This window comes from Xiphophorus hellerii, chromosome 21 (assembly GCF_003331165.1).
Source record: "Xiphophorus hellerii strain 12219 chromosome 21, Xiphophorus_hellerii-4.1, whole genome shotgun sequence".
Lineage (NCBI taxonomy): Eukaryota > Metazoa > Chordata > Actinopteri > Cyprinodontiformes > Poeciliidae > Xiphophorus > Xiphophorus hellerii.
In genome coordinates, this window is record NC_045692.1 from 11,590,769 (window position 1) to 11,611,784 (window position 21,016).

The following is a 21,016-nucleotide window of genomic DNA, read 5'->3' on the forward strand; positions in this document are numbered from 1 at the left end:
TAAATGGTCAAGTTGCTGTATTTGTAGTTCACATAAATTGAGGGAGATGGGTTTAATTCCACACTGAGTTCAAGCAGGTTTTGGAGACTATTAAGGCATTTATTTCTGTAAATTCTTTTTACAATTATCAAATTAAATGTCAAAGATATCAAAACAACCTGCATATAAAGATGCAGTGGAAACATTTAATAGTAAATGTAAAAACAAACAAAACAAAACAAAAAATACATGAAAAGTTCTTTTCACATTCAATGCAACTAAACTGAATTTCCCTCTACTTCCTTTATGTAACCAATTTTGCTTGATATATTTTATATGGCGTTTTCTTTTCTTTTTTATTGTTTCCCTAATTTAGAGTTGTTTGTTAAAAAACTGAAAGGCAAATGAACCTGAGAGACACCAAGTTTGGTACCCTTTTGTTTCCACTCAGAACTAAAAGCAGCACACAAACAAGGAAACAAAATCCTGCATAAAAATACAAGCAATTTTATCAACAATGGCATTGGTTAACAACTCTAAAATGTTCTCCTCTAACAAATATTTGGCTTATGACTTCCACTTTGTTTCATCATTCGTATGAAACAGCTGTTCCACATGTTACAAGGAGCACACTTCATGGGAAAATAGAGGGTTACTTAAATCCCTGTAAGGCAAAGATCCCAACATTTATAACCACAAAGGCACAAATTCAATACACGCATAATATACTATATACTCTTAATAGCAATGGAAAAAAGATTTTTTTTAAAACACACAAAATAAAAGTATTTGATTCTCTTTGAAACATTGATTTGCCATCTGACTAACCATAGCTGAGAGGGGAAAACGAGGCAGACAGTTGATGTTAGAAAAGAACAGCAGGACAAATATAAACAGTGAACATATTGTCAGAGAGTAGTTTTCTCAGAAGTGTAGTCTTAACTTGATCCAAAGTCATAATAATAGCAGCGAAAAGTATAGACCAATGACATGCTCCTTGACGAGCTACTCATTCTGCTGTGATGCACAGTGGTGGAGGTGTTACAATTTGGGCTTCACAGTCTCAAGGACTAGCCAGCTTGAACTTACTGATTTAACTTTACACTCAGCATCTTTAGAAAGCATGCCTGAGAATAAAACCTGAACAGTTAAACTGAACTTTGAAGGGACCATTAAAAAAAACATCAAATTAACTGTATAAAAGCCTCACTTAGTTTGGAAACTAAACATTTTTATACTTAAAAGGTGCCAAAAATTTCAATAAGGTGCCATCAGTGGATGAAGGACAATTATTCACAGCAAGTATAGCTAAGTTTCCTCAGCTATATTAGCATCAATAGTGTTTGAATCCAAGAGGTTACAGAGAGGAGCTTTCCAACTGAGCTTTCCTCAATCTGAAGATGAATGCTTACTTGCCAGAACATATTGCTAAAAAGTGACCTGAGTGTTCCAGTCAGTCAGCTGCACAACCTCAAAGTTCATTTACATCGATTTCATATTTATTGATTAACACAACTTTACATAATTCTTTCACCAAACCCCTGCATAAAGACTCTCAGACGCACACATTCCTCTAGCCCTCACACAGAAACTGTTAATGTCATCAACTTGTTGTTTTCATTGTCGCCCGGTTGTTCTTCTTCTGGGAGAGGATCGTACTGTCGTCGATACAGCAGCCGGGTTACCAGAGTGATGATGAACATCTCCAGGATGAGGAGCTGCTGACTCAGCACTGCGGAGACAGACAAAATCATTTTAAGGCTTCATTGGAAGAGAGATTGGGAAAGTCGGGAGTTTGAGTTTCTTCATGACATTTAATGATGGACTGAAAAGAAAACTTACTATTGGTCATAGTTCACCACAATCCTGTTTGACTTGATCTGTTTCACTCACTCATTTAACAATAACTCACGCCTCTGTTGAAATACCAGATTAATGAGTTGGACAGTTTTGTTTTTTTTTTACATTATTTTAAGTTTTTCTCGCCTTTGCTATGATAACCGCCTGTACGATACCACTGAAAAGCAAACCAATTTGTTATGGAGAAAATGTGAAATCTAAAAAAGCTGTCACTGCCATGTTGCACATACATCAAGAAATGTTGATTTAATTAACACATCAGTTATAGATAATTCTACAAGTCAAATGTCAAGCTTATGCATCCTGGTGACATTTTCTTTAGATTTGCTTAAAGATCGCAATGAAATGATACCATTGTACAAAAAGTGTCAACATAACAGCCTAAAGTTTTCTTCAATATCACAAGACAAAATCCATTCAAATTTTTTGGGAATTTCTGAATTTTGTTTAGCAATACCTATAGCTCCAACATGAATGATTAGATTCTCAAGTGTCAGGTGATCAATAATAACAAGATGTATTTTCTCTGTCGTATCAGACACCACGTCATGGGAGAAACGCATCAACTTCACCTTCTTTGCATTGCAGAACAGGATGAGCAAGTCTTCTTGTTTCTTAATCACTTTAAAAGGAAACTGCTTGGACCTCTGCTCCAACAGAAAAACAAATTGGCTGACTGATTAGATGATTAATTAAATCCATCGGCAACGTGTGAGCAAAGAGGCTGAAGACGAAAGCCTGGTTTAACAATGACAAGAGCCCAAAGAAACCGATAGAATATGTTGAGACTCACTGTATCCTCTGGCGGGAGACGAAAAAGGTGGAGAGCACGCGATAACGCCACTCATGGCCAAGATGTTGATTATAGCTGTCTGCAGCTGGCTCAGGATCAGCACCATCTACCAACATAAGCACACTGATACAGTTAACTGCTGAGGGCGCGGTGCTGGGAAACTCTGTGTTTGTTTGGGATCTTACCTGATACATGGCATACTTGGGGATGATCTTAAGCGTTCGCAAGGTGGTCCTCAGGTGCATGAAAATGATGGAGACAGGCCACAGAGCAATGACCGTCAAGATGCCAACAAACGGGTTGATCCATATTGCTGCTCCAGTAATGCTCATCTGAAAAGTGATGTCATGTAATGTTTAAGTATGCCAACAGATTGGTTCACCATCGTCAAAACTTCTGGACCTCTGATAAATTGGAAAAATTTCGATTTCCGACAGAGATTAGAGAAAATAACAGTACTCAACATTTTAGGCAGCAGTATGAGCTCACCACAAAAAGTAAGAAACACGATGCCTTTAAAAAGCATACTGAAAGAATATGAACAAAAACCTTTAAAGCGGAAACTGATTTCTACAAAAATAATGACAAACCATATTTTCTGGGAATATAAAACATACTAGCAGGGGACACATGAAAAACAGCAAATATTTGGAAGTCATCTATCTCTAGAAAGTAGATTGTCTCTTTTCAGAAGGAATGGCCTAAAGGGATAAATATTTCCTTGGAATTTTATTGGCAGAAAAAAAACAAGGCCAACACAAGGAAATGGCTTCTATGTGAGAGCCCAACTATTGACATGTGGGTTGAGATTTTACCAGAAATTGACAGGATGGAGAGAACAGGAGCTGAGGTGAATTGTTTTGCGGGAACGGTTTCTCTCACGGTGGAGGAAATGGATGGACTACAGAACAGAATACCAAGAAAGTCAAACATTGGCTGGGTAACCTGTAGATATTGTGTTTACACAAGAGTGTAGATAAAAAGAAAAAAAAGGAAGAAAAATCCACTTTCACAGAGAGTTTAAAAAAAATCAAATTTTATGTAAATATACGTCTTAAAATGTCAACAAAAAAGAAGGGAGAAGAAAGCGAAAGTTTTAACAGCTTATAAAATTGGACATCAAAAGGAGGGCGAAACAAAGTGATTTATTTTCTCTTTACTTAAAAGGAAATATAAAAAATAAAGATAGCATTTTAAAGATAGATTGATCTTATCTTAAAGTCTTTAAAGCAGCAGATAAATATGAATATCTAATTTTTAAAGAAAACAAGTGAAGCTCAAAACAATATGAAATATATTCTTCCAAAAGTAAAGAGTTAAAATATTGTTCTCTTCTTGTTTTAGATTTTTAATTACATGTTACTTGTTCACTAGTAACAGAAACCAAGACACTGACAGGCACCCACACAAAGTAAAGATGAGACTGAGTGAATCAATATAAGCTCTTATTCAAACAGAGAGAGGAATTTGTGACTCCTCCAACATTCACTCACACACTGAAGCATCTGTTAAAGATAACTCGCATATTTAGTCCTAATGGCACTAATGAAGAGTAATCAGAAGTGATTTCCTGACAAAATACTGACCATTCCCACCCCAAAAGAAGAAGAAGAAAAAAAATCCCACAGCATGGTGCTCTCTCCTCCTTGTTTCACTGTGTGGATGGAGTTGCCGGCGGCGCCTAATGAACATCTGGTGCATGTTTGGATTTTCTCATTCTAATTTGAATGCTTTCCAAACTTCTTTTCTTTCTCCGTGTCATAAATCTACGTTGTGTGGACATATCCACATCAGATGCTAATAAAACACATTGAGGTTTTGTGGTTGCAATGTGACAAACTACGAAAACATTCACGGGGAACGAATTTGTGAGGTGCTGCATGTACGCATTAAACTGTCTTCAAAATCATTAAATTGGCATTAAATGAATAACTATGTAAGAACACACACACATATGAGCTGTGGGAAAATAATGGGAGTTAATCTCTTTAACTTACATCTTGCAGGTTGAAATTCCCGTCGGTCCACAGGATGATGGAAAGGAGGGTGAAGATGAGCTTCAGAAGGGCAAACTGGAAGGATCCAAGCTTCAGCAGGAAGAGAGTGCGTCTGGAGTTGGAACAGAGGAAATCAATTTACGGGCGCTTTTTTTTTCTTCTTCTTGAACTTCATCTTGGAGACATAAAGTTACCACAAGTCCATTGTTGAATCCCCACCTGAACTCCACCATAAAGATGTCTTTTTTTTGTTGTGTTTTTTTTTTTTTTACAAGACAGAGGAAGGCCTGTTTTATTGGAGAGGTGCGGCAAGTGAGGATCTGAACATGCCCAGAGAATGTTAACAGTGCCAGATGCCTCTGAGTGATGTCTTATAAACAGATCAGTCGAGAAGTAGCAGAGCATGCCTTGGCATGATCATTATCATCAGCATCACTGTGTGTGGGGAAGTATAGATTTTCTGTTGCACAGATTAGAAGAAAAAAAAAAACTCCTGTGGAATCAAATTTAGCTCTGCCTCTGTCTAACAACAGCATGCAAGCAGCATAAATGACAGGGTTTAATCTAAACCAACCTGTTAACAATTATTAACAGCAACCAGAAAGAGGAACGGAGGGATCACGACATCCATGATGAGTATGAGAGGTAAATGACCAGGAGGTTGCTCAACCTGTGTTGTTTGGAAATCCTGCCTTCCTCCTGTTGAATCCAACACTGTTTGCACACAGGCTGATTATGTTCAAACAGGCTAAAAACTGCTTCAAAGCTCTCTGACATGACTGAATCCGTCACTGACTGCAGGCTGCATCTGTACATGATCAGTGTTGCAAAATCCTCCACACAGCGCTCCTATGTTACATCACAGACAAAGCTCCTTCAAATCCTTAGACAACTGCGTTTGTTCAGCACAGATTTTCAGCTAAAGCAGGGCAGTACCTTGCAAAAGGTTTCATGCTTCATAACCTCTCTCATACTTTGTAAGGATACAACTATGTACAACGTTTTTATCGTTTTACTGAAGACAGACGACATTCATGCAATAAAAACAAAATGGAAAACACCACGGTTAAACTTCAGTATTGTGTCATGTTATTTAACAAACAAAAATGAATTTCAACGGCCAAAAGTGAGCAGGAAACCATCACACGAAACCAAAGGGATGCTGATGATAAAACAAATAAAATGAATCGTAAAGATCCTTGATGCATTTGTACGAAACACATTTACAGTATGTTTTGCGAAAGCAATTCAGCATTCCTCGGACCCTTGAGTATTAACATCAATTTCTCTGTTGTTTCCCGTAAATAACCTGATTGTTTCCCTGATTTATGACTCGTTTGAATTATTTTTGCCTTTCTTCTTTGTCTTAACATTAGCCAATGAGGCTAATGTCTCACCAAATGTCTCTGGTCTCGCAGTGAGCATCACTACCTTTACCATTTAACAGTGTTTGTCGGAGGTTTGCTCTACTTCCGTTCTCGCTTTGGCATCATGTCAATTGTGCCATAGTTTTTCCGTTTTTTATGATGACGGATTGAACGTTGCTCCAATAAGATGTTCAAAGCTTGTGGTCTACATTCCAACTATACTTAAAACATCTCTGAAGCTAATTTTTGCAAGGCCTGGCAAACAAAACAGCTATTCTTCATCCCCTCTGATCTCCTTCAAATCTCAGATGCCACAAATGTGAAAAAAATATCTCTCTCTTAAATTTTATCCACATGAATTCAATCTTTCAAAAGGTTGTGTAATTTTTTTTTGTAATAGTCTTTTAAACGAATCATGGGAAATAAAACCACTTTTTCTTATAAGTGCTCCCTAGTGGGACCATATAATAGGTAATTTTGATTAACTTTCAATCCCCTGTTTTTACTTTGCCAAGAATATAAGGAGACTGCCTAAAAACAACATGATAAGCTAATGATATGCTTTCTGTGGAAACTCCACTCATGCTTCGATATTACAAGGAACAATTCCTTGGTTGAGTAAGTAAAACGCTGAAAGGGTTTATTCTAATGGGCAGAGAGAGTGAGTAACTGCGGGAGTTTACCCTGTGATGGCCACGTGTGGGAGACAGGGGCAGCAACAGCAGCAAGGCCCAGTGCTGATCTTCAGTTTGTGTTTGCCAGCTCGCTTCAGGAAGGCCTCGTCCCCTCCAATCTCCTCCAACATCATAATCAGGAACTTAAACACCACGATGGCGAAATAGCTACAAGGACAGAAGAGCAACACAGGCTATTAAATCAGGAAGAAAAAGAAGAAGAAAAAAAACTATAGGAAAGTGAAAGCATGTTGCACAACAGCACGGCTGTTTTCTATAAAATGTTCCATGGAATAACGAGGTTTGCGTTCCCCTTTGATCCTTGAGCAGTCGGGATGTAAGGGTATAACTCACACGGCATACAAACAGAGAAAGAAGTGAGAAAAAGAGAGGGGAAAGGGAGAGAAGTCTTACGTGGCCGAAGTCAGATCTGTAATCATCACGGCTCTGGGGATCCACATCCCTATGCAGGACATGGTGCTGATCACCTGGAAGAGCCCAGGAGAAAAGAGGCATTACTAAACGTGCAACCTGAAATGAAAGACGAAGTATTCATGATGCTTCAACTTATTCTCATTTTGTCACATTTTAACAATAAATACTGTGTATTTTAAAAGGATTTTACATATTATTGCTAAATTGTTAAGCTCAAGCGTTGGCCTTGCTAAAAACAGAAGTATGCCCACAGCATGATACGGCTACCGCCGTTTCTCTCTGGAGATGTCCAATGTGTGCAGGTTTTCAGATGGACATTTCTTCAGAGTATCAGAGTAAAGGAAGTTGAATTTATGGTAATAAAAAAAAACATATTAATCCACTTAACTATTTTGTACTCGTTTGTGTTGGTTTATTACATAAATGATCAAGGAAGTGTAAAATGTAAGGCATCTACTCTCTCTGCGGGAAAAAGAAAGCCTTCCCACAGCATGCCATTGCCAAAACTTAGTTTCTCTGAGGATGGTGTGTTCAGCTTTTCATATTTACACTGAGATTAAGTTACAAACAGGTGGGCTTGATTCACTAACGCAACTTCTGAGGACAGCAAGTTGTCTTTGACTTTATTTAGGGGTGTCAACGTAAAAGAGACGGTAAGTAAAGGCATCGCCAACCTTTTCAGATTAAAATTTATTATTAAAACTCTTGAAAACTATGCTTAGTTCACAATTACACACATGTGTACTATATACATATAACCCAGAGAAGTATGATACTTTAAAGTGACAAAATGAGACAAACTTAAACCATTCGTTTGTAACTTTACCGGAGCTGCCCCGTTCACCCAGATGATTACACTCTTCTTGTTGGCAGGCACCTTCTTGTAAATGTACACGCACTCCTCTAGGAAGACCAGCAATGAAATCGTTGCCATGAAGGTGAGGACTGAATACAAAATAATGCCAAATATGTCTTGATCTGAAGGAAGAGAAGGGAAATTAGATTAAACAATTAGATTTATGTCCAGAAGACAGTCCTTTGGGGAAAAAGATTCAAGTCAGAAAGGAGTTTTTTTTATTTCAGATCTTGTTGAAAAAAAGTTCATGCTCATACTTGCTTTTTCAGGCTGGATGAAAAAAGAAAGACAGCCTAAAAGTCAAAAGAACTTCAAGTCCTCACAAGTTTTAAGAGGCAAAGTCAGGGAATTGTTGCTAGATTAAAGCGTTTATCTTTGAGCCAAAATAAACTTTGGCTCTTCTTTTGCTTTGCTAAAAACGTTGGCTCTTCTTTTGCTTTGCTAATGTCAGAAAGATAACCCAGAGAAAATTGAATATTGAAAATGTTTTAATCATATTTGCCACACTTAAAACCAAAGCAACACACAAAACCCCAAGAGTCGATCAAGGAAAAGATTGGCGGATGTGGCAGGATGTTGATGATGATGAAGGCAAGACGATACGGTTGACTGTAATGGAGGTGGATGTCGCCATCAGCGCACCAGTGAGAATGGTTTTCGTTCCAGAGAAAGGAAAATGTAAAACAAAGAATGGAAGGAAAGGCAGTAAATAGCTGAAGCTCTTTAGATGTAGCTGAGTCTATTCTTGTAATCTGCGTCATTTATTGTCAGGAATTCAGAGTCATTAGTGGTAGTCAGACTGAAACAAACCCCACAAACAGGTGTTCCTGTTTTGCTTCGGGTTTTCTGCACTGCATGTTGGCTGTTGTGCCTTTTTGATTTCGCTCAATAACTTTAAGGCCAATCCACACAATTCAACTTTCTGAAGCGTCTCTGGATTCTAACAGTGAAATGCAACTATTCAGCTATTTCAATCTCTAACCGATGTGCAGGACATACTAGAACTTCTCTCTTTTTTATTAGAATTCCCTTTTTTAACTGAGCTTACAGTTAGGGATGCTGGAGAATAGGATGATCGTTTTAGTGCGTTGAAGCCAAATACTGACCGGTTGTATTTGTTTAGAAATTTACTAATCAAATGTTTCTAGATATGTTGTAGAAATTTACTAATCAAGATTTGATTTCGGGCTGCATGATATCCGGTGGTTAGTGCTGTCGCCCCACAGCATGAAGGTCCAGGGCCTCGCTGGGGTTTTTCTGTGCTGAATTTAATTGTTCGAGTTTGATTGGTTGTCTCTTCTGTGGAAAGTTTTTGATACAGGCAGTTGCCCAGGGCACCATCAGAAAGGGGCCCGCGACCCCCATATTAAAAATAGAACTTATTTATCTGTCAGCTTGAACGCCTTTTATGTTTGGCCTCACTAGAGGTGCCCAGGCCATAACATGAAGGTGATCCATCCTCATCTGACCGGGTCATGTTGTTGAACTGTACAATTTCTACAGTGATTCCAGGGCGGGCCTAAGCTAAAGCAACAAAAAGGACTTCATCAGAAATATTGATCAGAGGTACCGATTCAAATTAAATAAGCCCCCAAAACCCCCAAAACATATCCCCCTAACTAAAATAAATAAAAACGCTCGTTCCAAAATAAAAGGGACTCAAACCCTACGAACTGTTTAAAAATCACAAAAGTGAAGGTGTTCAGAGAGGAACCAAACAGCTAAGTTAGCTGGAATGAGCAGGAGATGAATTGTGATGCATGTGGCAGGATCCTCTTAAATGAGGAGCCCTCTGCTTGATCTCAAGAATATGGCAATCCTACAGGGGTTGCTGTCAATTAGAGGCAAAACTTATTCTCCAGCATCTTTCCTCTTTGGTGCAACTGAAAGTGTTATAGAAATTGCATCCTCCCAAACTGGGACCATTTCTGTGGATGAGTGGATCACAAAATTGGTCACAAACGGGACAAAACAGAACCAGCAAGAACAACATTGCCTGTTTATTCATGCATAGACATGGATAGACTTATAAACTGGTGATCTGTTCACAATACATCTTACCACTATCTCGTCTGTTCGCTGCTGGGTAAGGCTGCGAACATTTCTTTATTTCGTTAATAAGAAATTAGGCTTCAAAATGAAAGAGCACCAATTTGATCGGGACTTTAGACGTGACGTTGCAAACACAACATTGTCACTTTAGAAACACGAGTTTCTTCCCCCCCAAGAAAAGCTACTAAATTTTATGCTCAAAGTGAACAAGAATCATTAAGGAAAAAGTTTAAGACAAAGACCAAGAAAATATATTACAGAGAATTGAATAACATAAATACAGAACATATTGTAGAGAACAAAAAAATGCAATATGTCTTGAGGAACATGTAGGGAGAACAGATTAAGATTATGAAAAAAACAACAACAAAAAAGACTTGATACAGAAAACACCTATATAAACCTAAAATACAGTCAGTGAGGTGATGTAAACAGTATTCATATAAAAAAAGCAGATAGAAATACCTGGATCTGCCAGTAATCTTCTAACATTTAAAACTAGTTGAGTAAAAACAACATGCTTGTAAGTTAAAGTTAAAGTTCACCAATTAATACGCAGATTTTATCAGGTATTTTTTGTTGTTTACATTTCAGCGTCTTCAAACATGATGAATGAGATCATTTGCAAGTGATCTCGAATATCTGTATGTCAAGAATGGGCAGTGGGTGATGATCAACAAACAATAAACTAATCACAGGATGCAATTCTGAATTCATGGTTTGTCAGCGGTGAGCAACAGGAAACCAAATTAATTATTCAGTTATGATTCATCCTGAGGAACATTAAGGGTGCCTCCAGAAAATGATGTAAGAGGGATACCAGATGTGAACCATTAATGATCTCCAAAGAATATGCCCAAACCAATAACATTTATAAAGCGTAACAGTTTAATCAACCTTATAAACTGCAAATTCATGCTTTGAAGTAACTATACATCCAAAAATGTACAAAAATATCAAGTGAGATTGAGGCAAAACGACAGGTAATGCAGGAGAAGGGTCTTCACAACAGAAGGATCTGGTGAGGAATGAAGAAAACTAAATGGCTCATAAAAACTGTGGACGTGATCAAAGATGTGTAAGAAGTTAGCTTTATAAACAAAACGTGTAGCAGTTGAGAGGAGAAAACTATTGAACATAAAAAATAAACAGAAAACTTAATAGAGTGCAGACAGACTGCAGCTAAAATGACAATCTAAATACATGAAAACCAAATACTGGATGAGAATTTAAATACTGAATGTCAAAAAAGACGAAAACAGAAGGAATCACAACACAGTGATTAAAGAACAAAGTCAAAAATCATAAAAGCCCAAAGAGTCACGGATCATAACAAAGCAAACATTCGCTTTTGTTGAGATAGCTTGAATGAGTCTACTGGCTCTCAAAAATAGCTTTTTATTTCCTATTGTGGGCTGCAGGCTTGACAAGTTCTACAGATAACATGGCTGTGTATCATTTTCAGTCCTGTTAACATCATATGTTTGAAGTGGTCCAATGGAACCTTGTTAACAGAAGACAAGTAAGATTTTTTTTCTAATTCTTATCAGATACCAATAACCAAAATCAAGCAAAGTCTGGTTTTATTCCCAATTGAACGATTTAATGAAAATGTTAATTTTGAAAAAGAAAAGGTGAATGTTTTATTGCCTAAAAGTAGGATGTTCCCAATCACTGAATTTACTGATTTTTCTATAGTTGTGAATATAATAATAATAAAAATTGCATCTTTGGAACAACTGCTGCTTTATTTCAGATCTAGATGTAATTTTCAATGCTCTTTCAGGTGAAAGGCTTTGTTTTTGTTTGCAAAATACAACTTTGCTAAAATGCCTCTTGTTATGAACAAAAACTAAATCATAAATAAAAAAAATTTTTTTAGAAAAATGAGTAAATAATGCTGCCAGTCAACAAAGTTTATGTTTTCTTCTCTTGAATCCATGCATTAATATTGTGCATTCAGGATTCTGTATCCAGTGAGGAGATGGGCAAACTACTGGCACCCCATGGTAAAATTATGCTTTCTTTTTTCAATAGTGATATTCCCAATATTACATTCTATTTGTACCATCTATCCCTTTTCCAAAAAAAAAGAGAAGAAAAACAAACTAATTTTGAGTCATATAAAGTAGAGATTACATATCTAAGCCAAGAAAACACCCGTGAGCCAGAGCTTTCTAGGGTCAAAAACAAAATCTCGACCACCTGTATTATTTTGTTTCCATGACACCGCAGTTAAACACTGCTTAAAATTTGGCTCAGACTAATTAAAATTCCAGAGGGGGAACTTGTTGGTGCGTAAAGTGCAAATTCTTCATCCAGTCGCTCATCATCATCAGGAAGAAAAAAACCTGCTCAGTAAGCTGAATCTGTGCCACAGAACCAGGTCCAGTTTATACTCACTTCTGATGTTGTCGATAGCGAACGGAGGTCCGCCGTCACACGGGTTAGCGGTCCGGTTGGATACATTACTCATGTTGGATGATGGTTGATTGGATTCACCCCCCGCAAATGCGCGACTTCCAGTTGAGCGTCTTCCCTGCTGCTCACATCAACAGACAGCTCGGTGCGTAAAGAGCTGGTGGACGCGCACTTTCTCCACTGCAGAGTCCGAAAACTTTTCGCTCAGAGATGATTCTGCCTCCCTCTGCAACCCGTTCAGAGACACTTAACTGCAGTCGGTGGTCCCGCCCCGCCCCCATCTACGTTGTCATGGGGCTGACGTGATTTGCTGTGTCATTTACTGTAATGTAAACCTTTTTTGGTTACTGTCAAAAAAACACACACACATTATTTTCCTGTTTTAAAAAACAAACAAACAAAAAAAAAAAAACAGGAAAATAAAATAAAAAATCCCCAAAGCATTTCTTCTTTTTTTGGTCTTAAACATGTCTTACACTGTTTCCTTGAAGTACCAAGAAACTAGAAAACTTCAGCTGTCCTGGTAACAATAACAAAAATGGTGGAGGTCTAGTTTAATCTTGGTGAGCATTGTTGGTAAATGAATGTTTTGAGCATGTGGACAAATCAGACGTCACATGTCCCCCCCTGTTCCCATGGTAACGTGTGCAGGGGCCATTATCATGTGAGGTTTGCTGCAATTGATTTTTTTTCTTCCTTTTGTATTCTCAGCTTTTTATGAATGGTTTTCCTCACAAATTTCCCAGCACTTTTATTAGTTGCGCACATAGTTATGGAGTTTAGAAAAATTAGACATGGTTTTGAAAATCTGAAAGGTGTGGCAGGCATTCGCATGCAGCTCACCGAGACAAGACATTGTTGTTGAATCACTTTTGGCTGCAAATCTCCTGGGGCATGTCCATACTGGCTTTTTCCAAGCATGTTTAGTGTGCTGGTGGATGCAGTCTTTGTCCTGGGGTGGCAAGATAACAAAGTGGGGTCCAGAGTAACTAACTACTGATTAGGCTGATGTTTGTTGTGCTGCATGACAGGCTGGCCGAGGCAGACAGGTGCACACAAACAGTGTGCATTTGGGATCTGACAGGGGTGGAAAGTAAACATGTAGCGAGACAGTCTGGCTGTTCAAGTGGGTGAGATATTCAGGTGAGTATTTGTGAGTTTGATCCTTCAACAAACATCTTTCCCATGGCCAAAAAGGGAGTTCCAAAAGCCTTTTCTGAAATGCAGAGATATATAAGAGGTAAGTACTTCAAACTTGGACAGAGCAGACCAAAATCCAAGCCAAAAACAATTCACTGTCTCAAGTTGAAAGCACATCTTCTCAGGTCTTAAATACCGACTGCTCTGGTGATGAGGTGCTAATAAGTGCAGCTGCGCAGGCATTTCCCAGGATCAGTTTCGCCAACTCAAGCAGGTAAACACGTGGCTGCAGGAAGCAAAGAGCGTAACAATGCAGCCACCAGCCATAACAGGACATATATTAATATGACCAGTCTAGCTGTGTTTCACGCTTAGGGATGTCAAATAGCTGAAGGCGATCCTGCAGGCCCAGTCTAAAGTTTTTTTCCAACTTCCAACAGATTTACTTAAACTTAGCTTCTCTGGTTTTCAAATCCACTCAGACCCGATTCTATTTCTCTTCTAAAGAAAAAAACAACCCCACAGGATGACTCTGCCACCACTACATGCATGCATTCATTCTTGCAGGGGTGTGCTTACATGGGTTTTTTCCCCTGGTGCTCTGGTTTCGTCCTGCAGTCCAAAGACATACATGTTGCAGTGCCTTGCAAAGGTTTGCACATCCCTCAGACTGTTTCGCATTTTGTCACGTTACACGTCTAACTCGGCTTTAGACATCTCCCAAACTCTTTCTACCTGGCTGCTGTGTGTCCCATGGTCTTTGTGATGGCATTGGCCGTCACTGAGATTAAAATGCACACAGGTGGATTCTGCTGCCGACGTGTTTGGCTTATGAGGGGAATTGTTTGCACTGGATTTCATTTAGGAGTACAATAGGTCATGGGGTTGAAAACAAAATCCTCTACACTCTCATCAAAATTCATCCCAAACGTGTGCAACTTTGTGTGGGTCTATCGCATTAAATCCAATTGAATGTTGCAAAAATCCAAGCAAGTTAAAGTTCACTGAACGCTTTTGCAAGGTATTGTATATCTTCAACTGGAACTTTTAAAATCTTCCCTCCTCATGGGAGGGCTGAGAAACAGAACCCCTTCTCAGTCCTCCCCCTCTGCCCCCATGTTTAAAATCTCTTTTTCAAGCCGGCATGCTTGCTCAAGAAAACTTCCATTATCCTTGTGCCGGCTGCCTCATCCCAGGGACGTACCCAGCAGCCTCAAAAACAGACAAGTGTGGACGAATCGCAGCATGTGACCTAATGCTCCTCTTTTCCAAAGTATTCCATTTAATGAAGGACGAGGCTTTCACAACACTGTTACAAAATGCAGAGTGTGAGCTACCTACAAATGTTAGATCTTATACGACCATTGATTCATTTATTCAAGTTAGAACAGCTCGACTTGGTGCACACCTTGTTAATATTCCTGTATTTGTGATGAATTTAAAAGAATCTGTCCTGACTGGCCTGAATGAGGAGCTATTCAGAAAACAAGTGTTCCAGGAATCCTGTCCAACAAAGCTGACGCTGGTGGGCTATATTGCAATTCTGAAAAGTTCCCCAGTCAGAGGCTGTGTGCTGAGACAAATCTGATGCTGCCGGGACTTGCTCAAAGCTAAATTTACATCTGGATGCCAGATATTTATCTGGAGTTTATCAGGAAGCAAAATCAGAAGCAAAGCTCCAAAAACTCCAGAAATCCATGGAGTTCTGGAGTCCTGCCAGTAGTTGGTATGTTTGCAAAAGCCTGAGATCACTTTCCAGTATCTCAAATACTTATTCCGTTAATGGGTGTCCCATGTAGATACACTGTGCTCACTTTGGGTTTAGGTCCTTTTTTTCTTTTTCTTAAGCAAACGAGTTTATTATCCAACTTTAAAACTGACCCAGAGTTCATGACATTGAGAAGCAAACAGGAGCAGTTTGATGCTGAAACACAGGAAACGCTTAGATTTAGTTTGGTTCTCGTTCTTTAAAGCACGTTAATGCAACACATTTTGGCCTTTTTTGGTTCTATCAGTACAACAGGAGTTGTGGACTCTGCCTCTGCAGAGGCCATATGCTGGAGTTTGGCACTTTAAAAAAAAAATCAGTTCTGTAGAGCAGATGTATCAGTTCAATTTCCTGCCCTGATTTGCCTGTAGTTTCATTTGCGGCTACTTCTAGTAAAGGCGATTACAACTGCATCAAAAGAACGGGTGGAGCATGCGTTAGTAGGAAGGGACGGGGACGTCTCTCTGCGGCGGATGTCAAGGGCCGGGGTGCCACACAGATAACAGGGGTCAATGATCAACTGGGTTCAGGATTTTGAGTGCACAGAATGCTAACTGAGGTTGAACCAAAGCTGTGTTTACTGTTCCTAATCAGTGTCATCTGCTGACAGAACAAGGCTACCCACCACATCGCTCTGCTGTTACTACATCAGATGCAAATCTTTTCCCCCGAACAGCACCAAGCTTACAAACTTGTGATCGACGCATTAAATGTAATGTGGGATAATCACAGCATTATCCAAGTCGTTTGTCAAGATGCCTTTTATGTGGCTCTGCCTTTAATTTAACTTCTTGTTTTGTTTCATGCCTGACTCATGTTTTTGGTGTAGTTGGCACCACATTTTTATTGTCGCATCCTGTGTGGAGCTAATCTGATGTTGATGATCTAATCTTGTGTTGCACACTGCAGAGTGCATGTAGAAAACCCACTGCTTTCGGGTAAAAAAAAAAAAAAAAACCGTGGGTTCAACACCACACAGATGCTCTTATACATATATGAGTAATATGGCATTTCCTTAACCAAAAGTCAGCATCACTTCTTCTAAGATGCCTTCATGTTTTTCAGCCAAATGTGAGATCTACCTCATAAAAGGTTTGTGTATTCTTGCGTTTGTTGGAAAACTGAAAAAGCTGTAAGTTACATCTAATCATCAGTATTTGTTTAATCCAGTCACAGTGCGCCAAACCATCCGTACTGACATATATTGGTGTGAAACAAGAAAAGGAGAAGATATAAAAGGCAAAGTTTTATGCAATTTAACACTACACATCGCGTCTCCCAGTAGTCTTAATATTATGACATGAATGGGTTTTATTCATTTTTATTTTTATGTATATCAATTCTAAAAAGTATGAATTATTAAAACAAAAATACATATTAAAAATGCATTAAAATACATATTAATAAAAGAATCATTTTAATTTGGGGTCTGGTTTAGTCTTGGGGAAAATAAATATTTAATGCACTGCTGATTTTCCAACTGACCTTTTTAAGTCTGGAGAGGTCGGTCATTTTCATTTTAAGTATACCCCAACTGTGAGAATTTAAAAAAATCAAAACCAGAAAACAACATTGTGTAATTTTTATGGAACTAATTATCATCTTATTGCATGAAATAAGCATTTGATCACCACTGACATCATGTCCTCCACATGCATTTATTGGGAACTAGTTACCTATAAAAGACACAACTGTCCACACATGCCATAAATCAGACTTCAACCTCTCGAATACTTTATTTTTATATCTTAATGTTTTCAATTCAAGTTTTTCTTTTTGGGTACCGAGTGTTTATTTACAGAAACCACATTTTTTGTCCACTGAAAAAAATGTTCTTTAGTTTTTTTCCCCCCGTGTTGTATGAACATTTAGAAGCCTTTATTTCTGTTGATTATTCTGATTTTATGCATATGGGTAATGTAAGTCTAAAAATTAAGATTACAATATTACATCTGACCAATAAATAGACATCTTTATTATTACTGTTTTATTACTACTTGTTTTGACATGTAATGGTGAACATACATGATTGCACTTCTTTATTTTTGCAATATACAACATGCCTATATGTAATTGACTGCTTTAATAAAAAGGTATGAAATGAGTATATTGAAGTTAATTGAGGGGACCCTTTATTGCTGCTTTACTCTGGATAAAATCTCAACTCTACACCATCTCACTGCATTTCACCTGTCTGTTTGGGACCTTTAGGGTTTATGAGGTTCCTTTATGCTTGTTTATTTCTCTGTATACATAATTGAGTTTTATCCTTCAGTGTATTTTCGTTTAAAAATCTGGAAAAGTAATAAACATACAGTACAGACCAAAAGATTGGACACACCTTTCTAATTTAATGGGTTTTCTTTATTTTCATGACTATTTATAAGGCAAGAAACCCCACTTATTAACCTGACAGGGCACACCTATGAAGTGAAAACCATTTCAGGTGACTACCTCTTGAAGCTCATCAAGAAAATGCAGAGAGTGTGCAAAGCAGTAATCACAGCAAAAGGTTGCTACTTTGAAGAAACTAGAATATAAGGGGTAATTTCAGTTGTTTTACACTTTTTTGTTTAGTGCATATTTCCACATGTGTTATTCATAGTTTTGATGCCTTCAGTGTGAATCTACAATGTCAATAGTCATGAAAATAAAGGAAACTCATTGAATTAAAAGGTGTGTCCAAACTTTTGGTCTGTACTGTATATTTGATAAAACAGCAACAAAAAGAAAGCATTTCCTTTCAAAAGGTATTTTGTAAGTCCATGCCCTATTAGAAAGTCTTCAACTGTCTGTGGAGGGTTTATGTAAGGGAATGTCAGATGTCTGACCTGATGATGATCTGAAAAGGATCCAGCTGTTCTGACTAACTGCTGTGAAGAATGCCCCTCTAGCTATATTAGAGCTATGTTGTAACGTTGCAAAATATGCAATATGTTGTATGGGTTATGACCTGGAGTTAATGACAACCAAAATGTAAAAAATACATAATAATTTAAAACAAACTTAAACAGATTATGTTTAAGTTTGAATAATGTATTCGAAAGTGGGTAGAGGACCCAAAAATCGTACTGAAGTATGAGTCACACTACTCAAGTAAAATGCAACAATGGAAGAAAATACTCAAGACTAAAAACGCTTCTCACGTATTTTTATTTGATTTTACAATTGTTTTGTCAAGTAAGTTCATTGGGAACAAATTCTCATTTTCAACAGCGACCTGTTCAGGAAACGTCACACAATGGAACATCTCGACAAAAAAACAAGAATATCATAAAACAAAAAAATTCAATCCTGTTTATACTGTCTAAACATACTACATACCCAACATACCATATAAACGCATAAGTGCTGAGTATTTGATGAGATTATCTGATTAAATATAAAATGTCAGACAGAAAACAATGTTCAGTTATGTAAAAATTCAGGTATTTTAAAGATTATAATGCAATAAATTATACAAATAAAGTGATTACAAAATAAGATCCAGGCTCTATAAACACTTGTGCAACTAATTTTTTCCCATAAAATGCAAAACAAAACCGCTATAAAGCTATCACTTACAATCCATAGCGCTTATATTGATCATATTAGAACACGGTCAAGTATTTCCAGGGAAACAGCAGGTAGAAAATGCCAGCAGAATAACAAAGCATGTGTGCAAACAAAAAATCTATTTTAACTTGAGCTGCAAAACGAAAATACTTTTGCTTTTTCTTCATTCGGCGAAGTTACTCACATTGGGTAGAGTATCCAGAAATTGTACTCTAGAGTAACGATACTTTATAAAGACATTGCTCAAGTAAAACTACTCCTAGAAGAAATTTATTTCCAGAAAGTCACTCATGGCGGCGTGGAACGGAGGCGATCAATCATGTGGCTGTTCAAGCATCAACTCCACCTGAGGTCCACACCTTGTGAATGTCCCCAAACTTTTGAATGGGTTCGGCTTCTCGATCTTGTCAAGGATGGCGTCATCAGTGTTACATGTGTGTCTTTTTTCCACCGGGGCTTACTTCTCTCGTGAAGAGTGTCAAAGACCGTTTGCTGGACAAAAACAAGTCAGGAGTCTTCCCCACGATTGTGACATTTCTATATTAAAATCCTTGTTTTATTTGATCTTATTTTAAGAAAATTCATTTTGAATTAATTAGATTTAAGCAACATTAGTTAAATAAACATATAAACACTGGATATTTGACTCTCTGTGGAGTCTACTTCTAAATGCAATTACTAAAACAAATTAACTTTAACGTTATTCTAATGTATTAGGCTCCTCTTGTATGTTGACTTTACCCAGGACTGACCTGCTTATCTGTGCTTTTGCGTGCAAGTGGAATAAACCACAAACAAGAATTAATTTGAAAGATATCATCATTGCTTTGGCTCATGATAATCTCCAATTACTCAGATGGAAAACTGAACACACGTTTTTTTTTTTTGTTTTTTTTAAAAAGACATTTATTGTTATTTTCCCAGTTAATTAAGAGGCATGTACTTATAAGTAGGTACAATGAAATTAATGAGACAAGAAAAATATATATAGTAATTTTTTTGTTTGCTTATATAATACACAGACTTTAAAATAGAACATAAAAAGATATGAGCAGTTATGATGGGCTACAACCTGAACTGTGGAGACAGATGTAGCATGGTATCAATGTATAAAAGATAACCAAAGTCAACAGATCCTTCTTCTGTTTTCACAGGAGTTTTTATGGCTTCATTTAATCAGTTTATACAGACAAGAGTAAAGCTTGTTGAAAACATGACTTGCAAAAATTTCAGAAAAAAATTGACAATTTCACACCAACCCTTCCTCCCCCCCCCTCCCAGTTTTATAGTAAAACTCCCTCCCTGCCCCCCTTTTACAGAAGTTAGGTGCCATGCTTTGAGCCAGAGTTTGTTGCACAGAAGCATTCCTCCCAATACAAGAATATTACAAAAAGACACTAAAATGAAGCATTACAAAATACACACACACGCACGCACGCGCCCACACACGCACACACACCCCCACACTCTGCTTGGGGGGGTCAAACAGCCGGGCAGAGGATACAGGCAACGGTAAAACAAGACGGCAGGTCCGATGTGAGTTCCTTACGTGCGACACAAGAACATTCTGAAACCATTTTCTTACACTAAATGTTAAATCATGAGCTATACATAATCAGGACAGAACCTTGGCTTGGACAGCGATCCCTTACAGTAACTTAGTCTAGTACTTTTGAGATCTAACCACAGTGTGATAGTGCAGTAACAAAACCCCTCATTCGCTGGTTTGTAAAGCATAAAAATAATAATAACCATACCCAGAAAGACACAACTCTGAAGTTAAGATTTCCGAAAGAAATCTCACGACGTTTCACCGCACCAAGCTCAACATGAACAGGCTGTAAACATCACGACCAGAGAGTTTGGTGGGATCTGTTCTGAGGAGGGGCTCATCCAGCGACAGGTTTCTACAGATCCCAGCCAACTCTGGGATTCAGGAAACCCGTGTTCGACATTTTGAAATGAGACCAAATACAGCAAGAGTCTCGAACAAGCTCAGGGTCCTTCGGCAGTTCTGAAAACGGGCACAATTTGAACTTCAGCCACTGTCGACTCTGGTCAGAGGGGTCTGATTTGCTTTCAGAAGAGATCTGGCTGGTTTATCACAGTAAAGCGATCC

At 38.0% G+C, this 21,016-nt stretch overlaps 1 protein-coding gene across 2 annotated transcripts; it reads right to left on the reverse strand.

Moving 5' to 3' along the window:
• slc51a (solute carrier family 51 member A) lies at positions 1 to 12,687 on the reverse strand. 2 transcript variants are annotated; one of them, XR_004337336.1, is made up of 9 exons: positions 12,417 to 12,687; positions 7,932 to 8,083; positions 7,085 to 7,158; positions 6,680 to 6,838; positions 4,630 to 4,741; positions 2,818 to 2,964; positions 2,633 to 2,738; positions 2,412 to 2,486; positions 1,605 to 1,711 (listed from the first exon to the last, which is right to left on the reverse strand). XR_004337336.1 is itself a non-coding variant. In XM_032551324.1 (8 exons), exons 1-8 carry the CDS (start codon positions 12,487 to 12,489, stop codon positions 1,560 to 1,562), a joined length of 975 nt encoding a protein of 324 aa, XP_032407215.1. In that variant the 5' UTR covers positions 12,490 to 12,687; the 3' UTR covers positions 1 to 1,559. The 2 variants fall into 2 exon arrangements, 1 of the variants encoding a protein (XP_032407215.1); XM_032551324.1 differs by lacking the exon at positions 2,412 to 2,486 and having other exon boundaries at positions 1 to 1,711.
• Positions 12,688 to 21,016: the final 8,329 nt, after the last annotated feature.

What these genes read in the sequence shown, in the direction of transcription:
- slc51a (XM_032551324.1), bottom strand. Translation starts at nt 12,489, where the DNA reads ATGAGTAATGTATCCAACCGGACCGCTAACCCGTGTGACGGCGGACCT. An exon ending in GGGTGAACGGGGCAGCTCCG is followed by an intron (nt 7,159 to 7,931) that starts GTAAAGTTACAA and finishes GGGCTCTTCCAG; the next exon opens with GTGATCAGCACCATGTCCTG. An exon ending in GGAATTTCAACCTGCAAGAT is followed by an intron (nt 2,965 to 4,629) that starts GTAAGTTAAAGA and finishes ATCACTTTTCAG; the next exon opens with ATGAGCATTACTGGAGCAGC.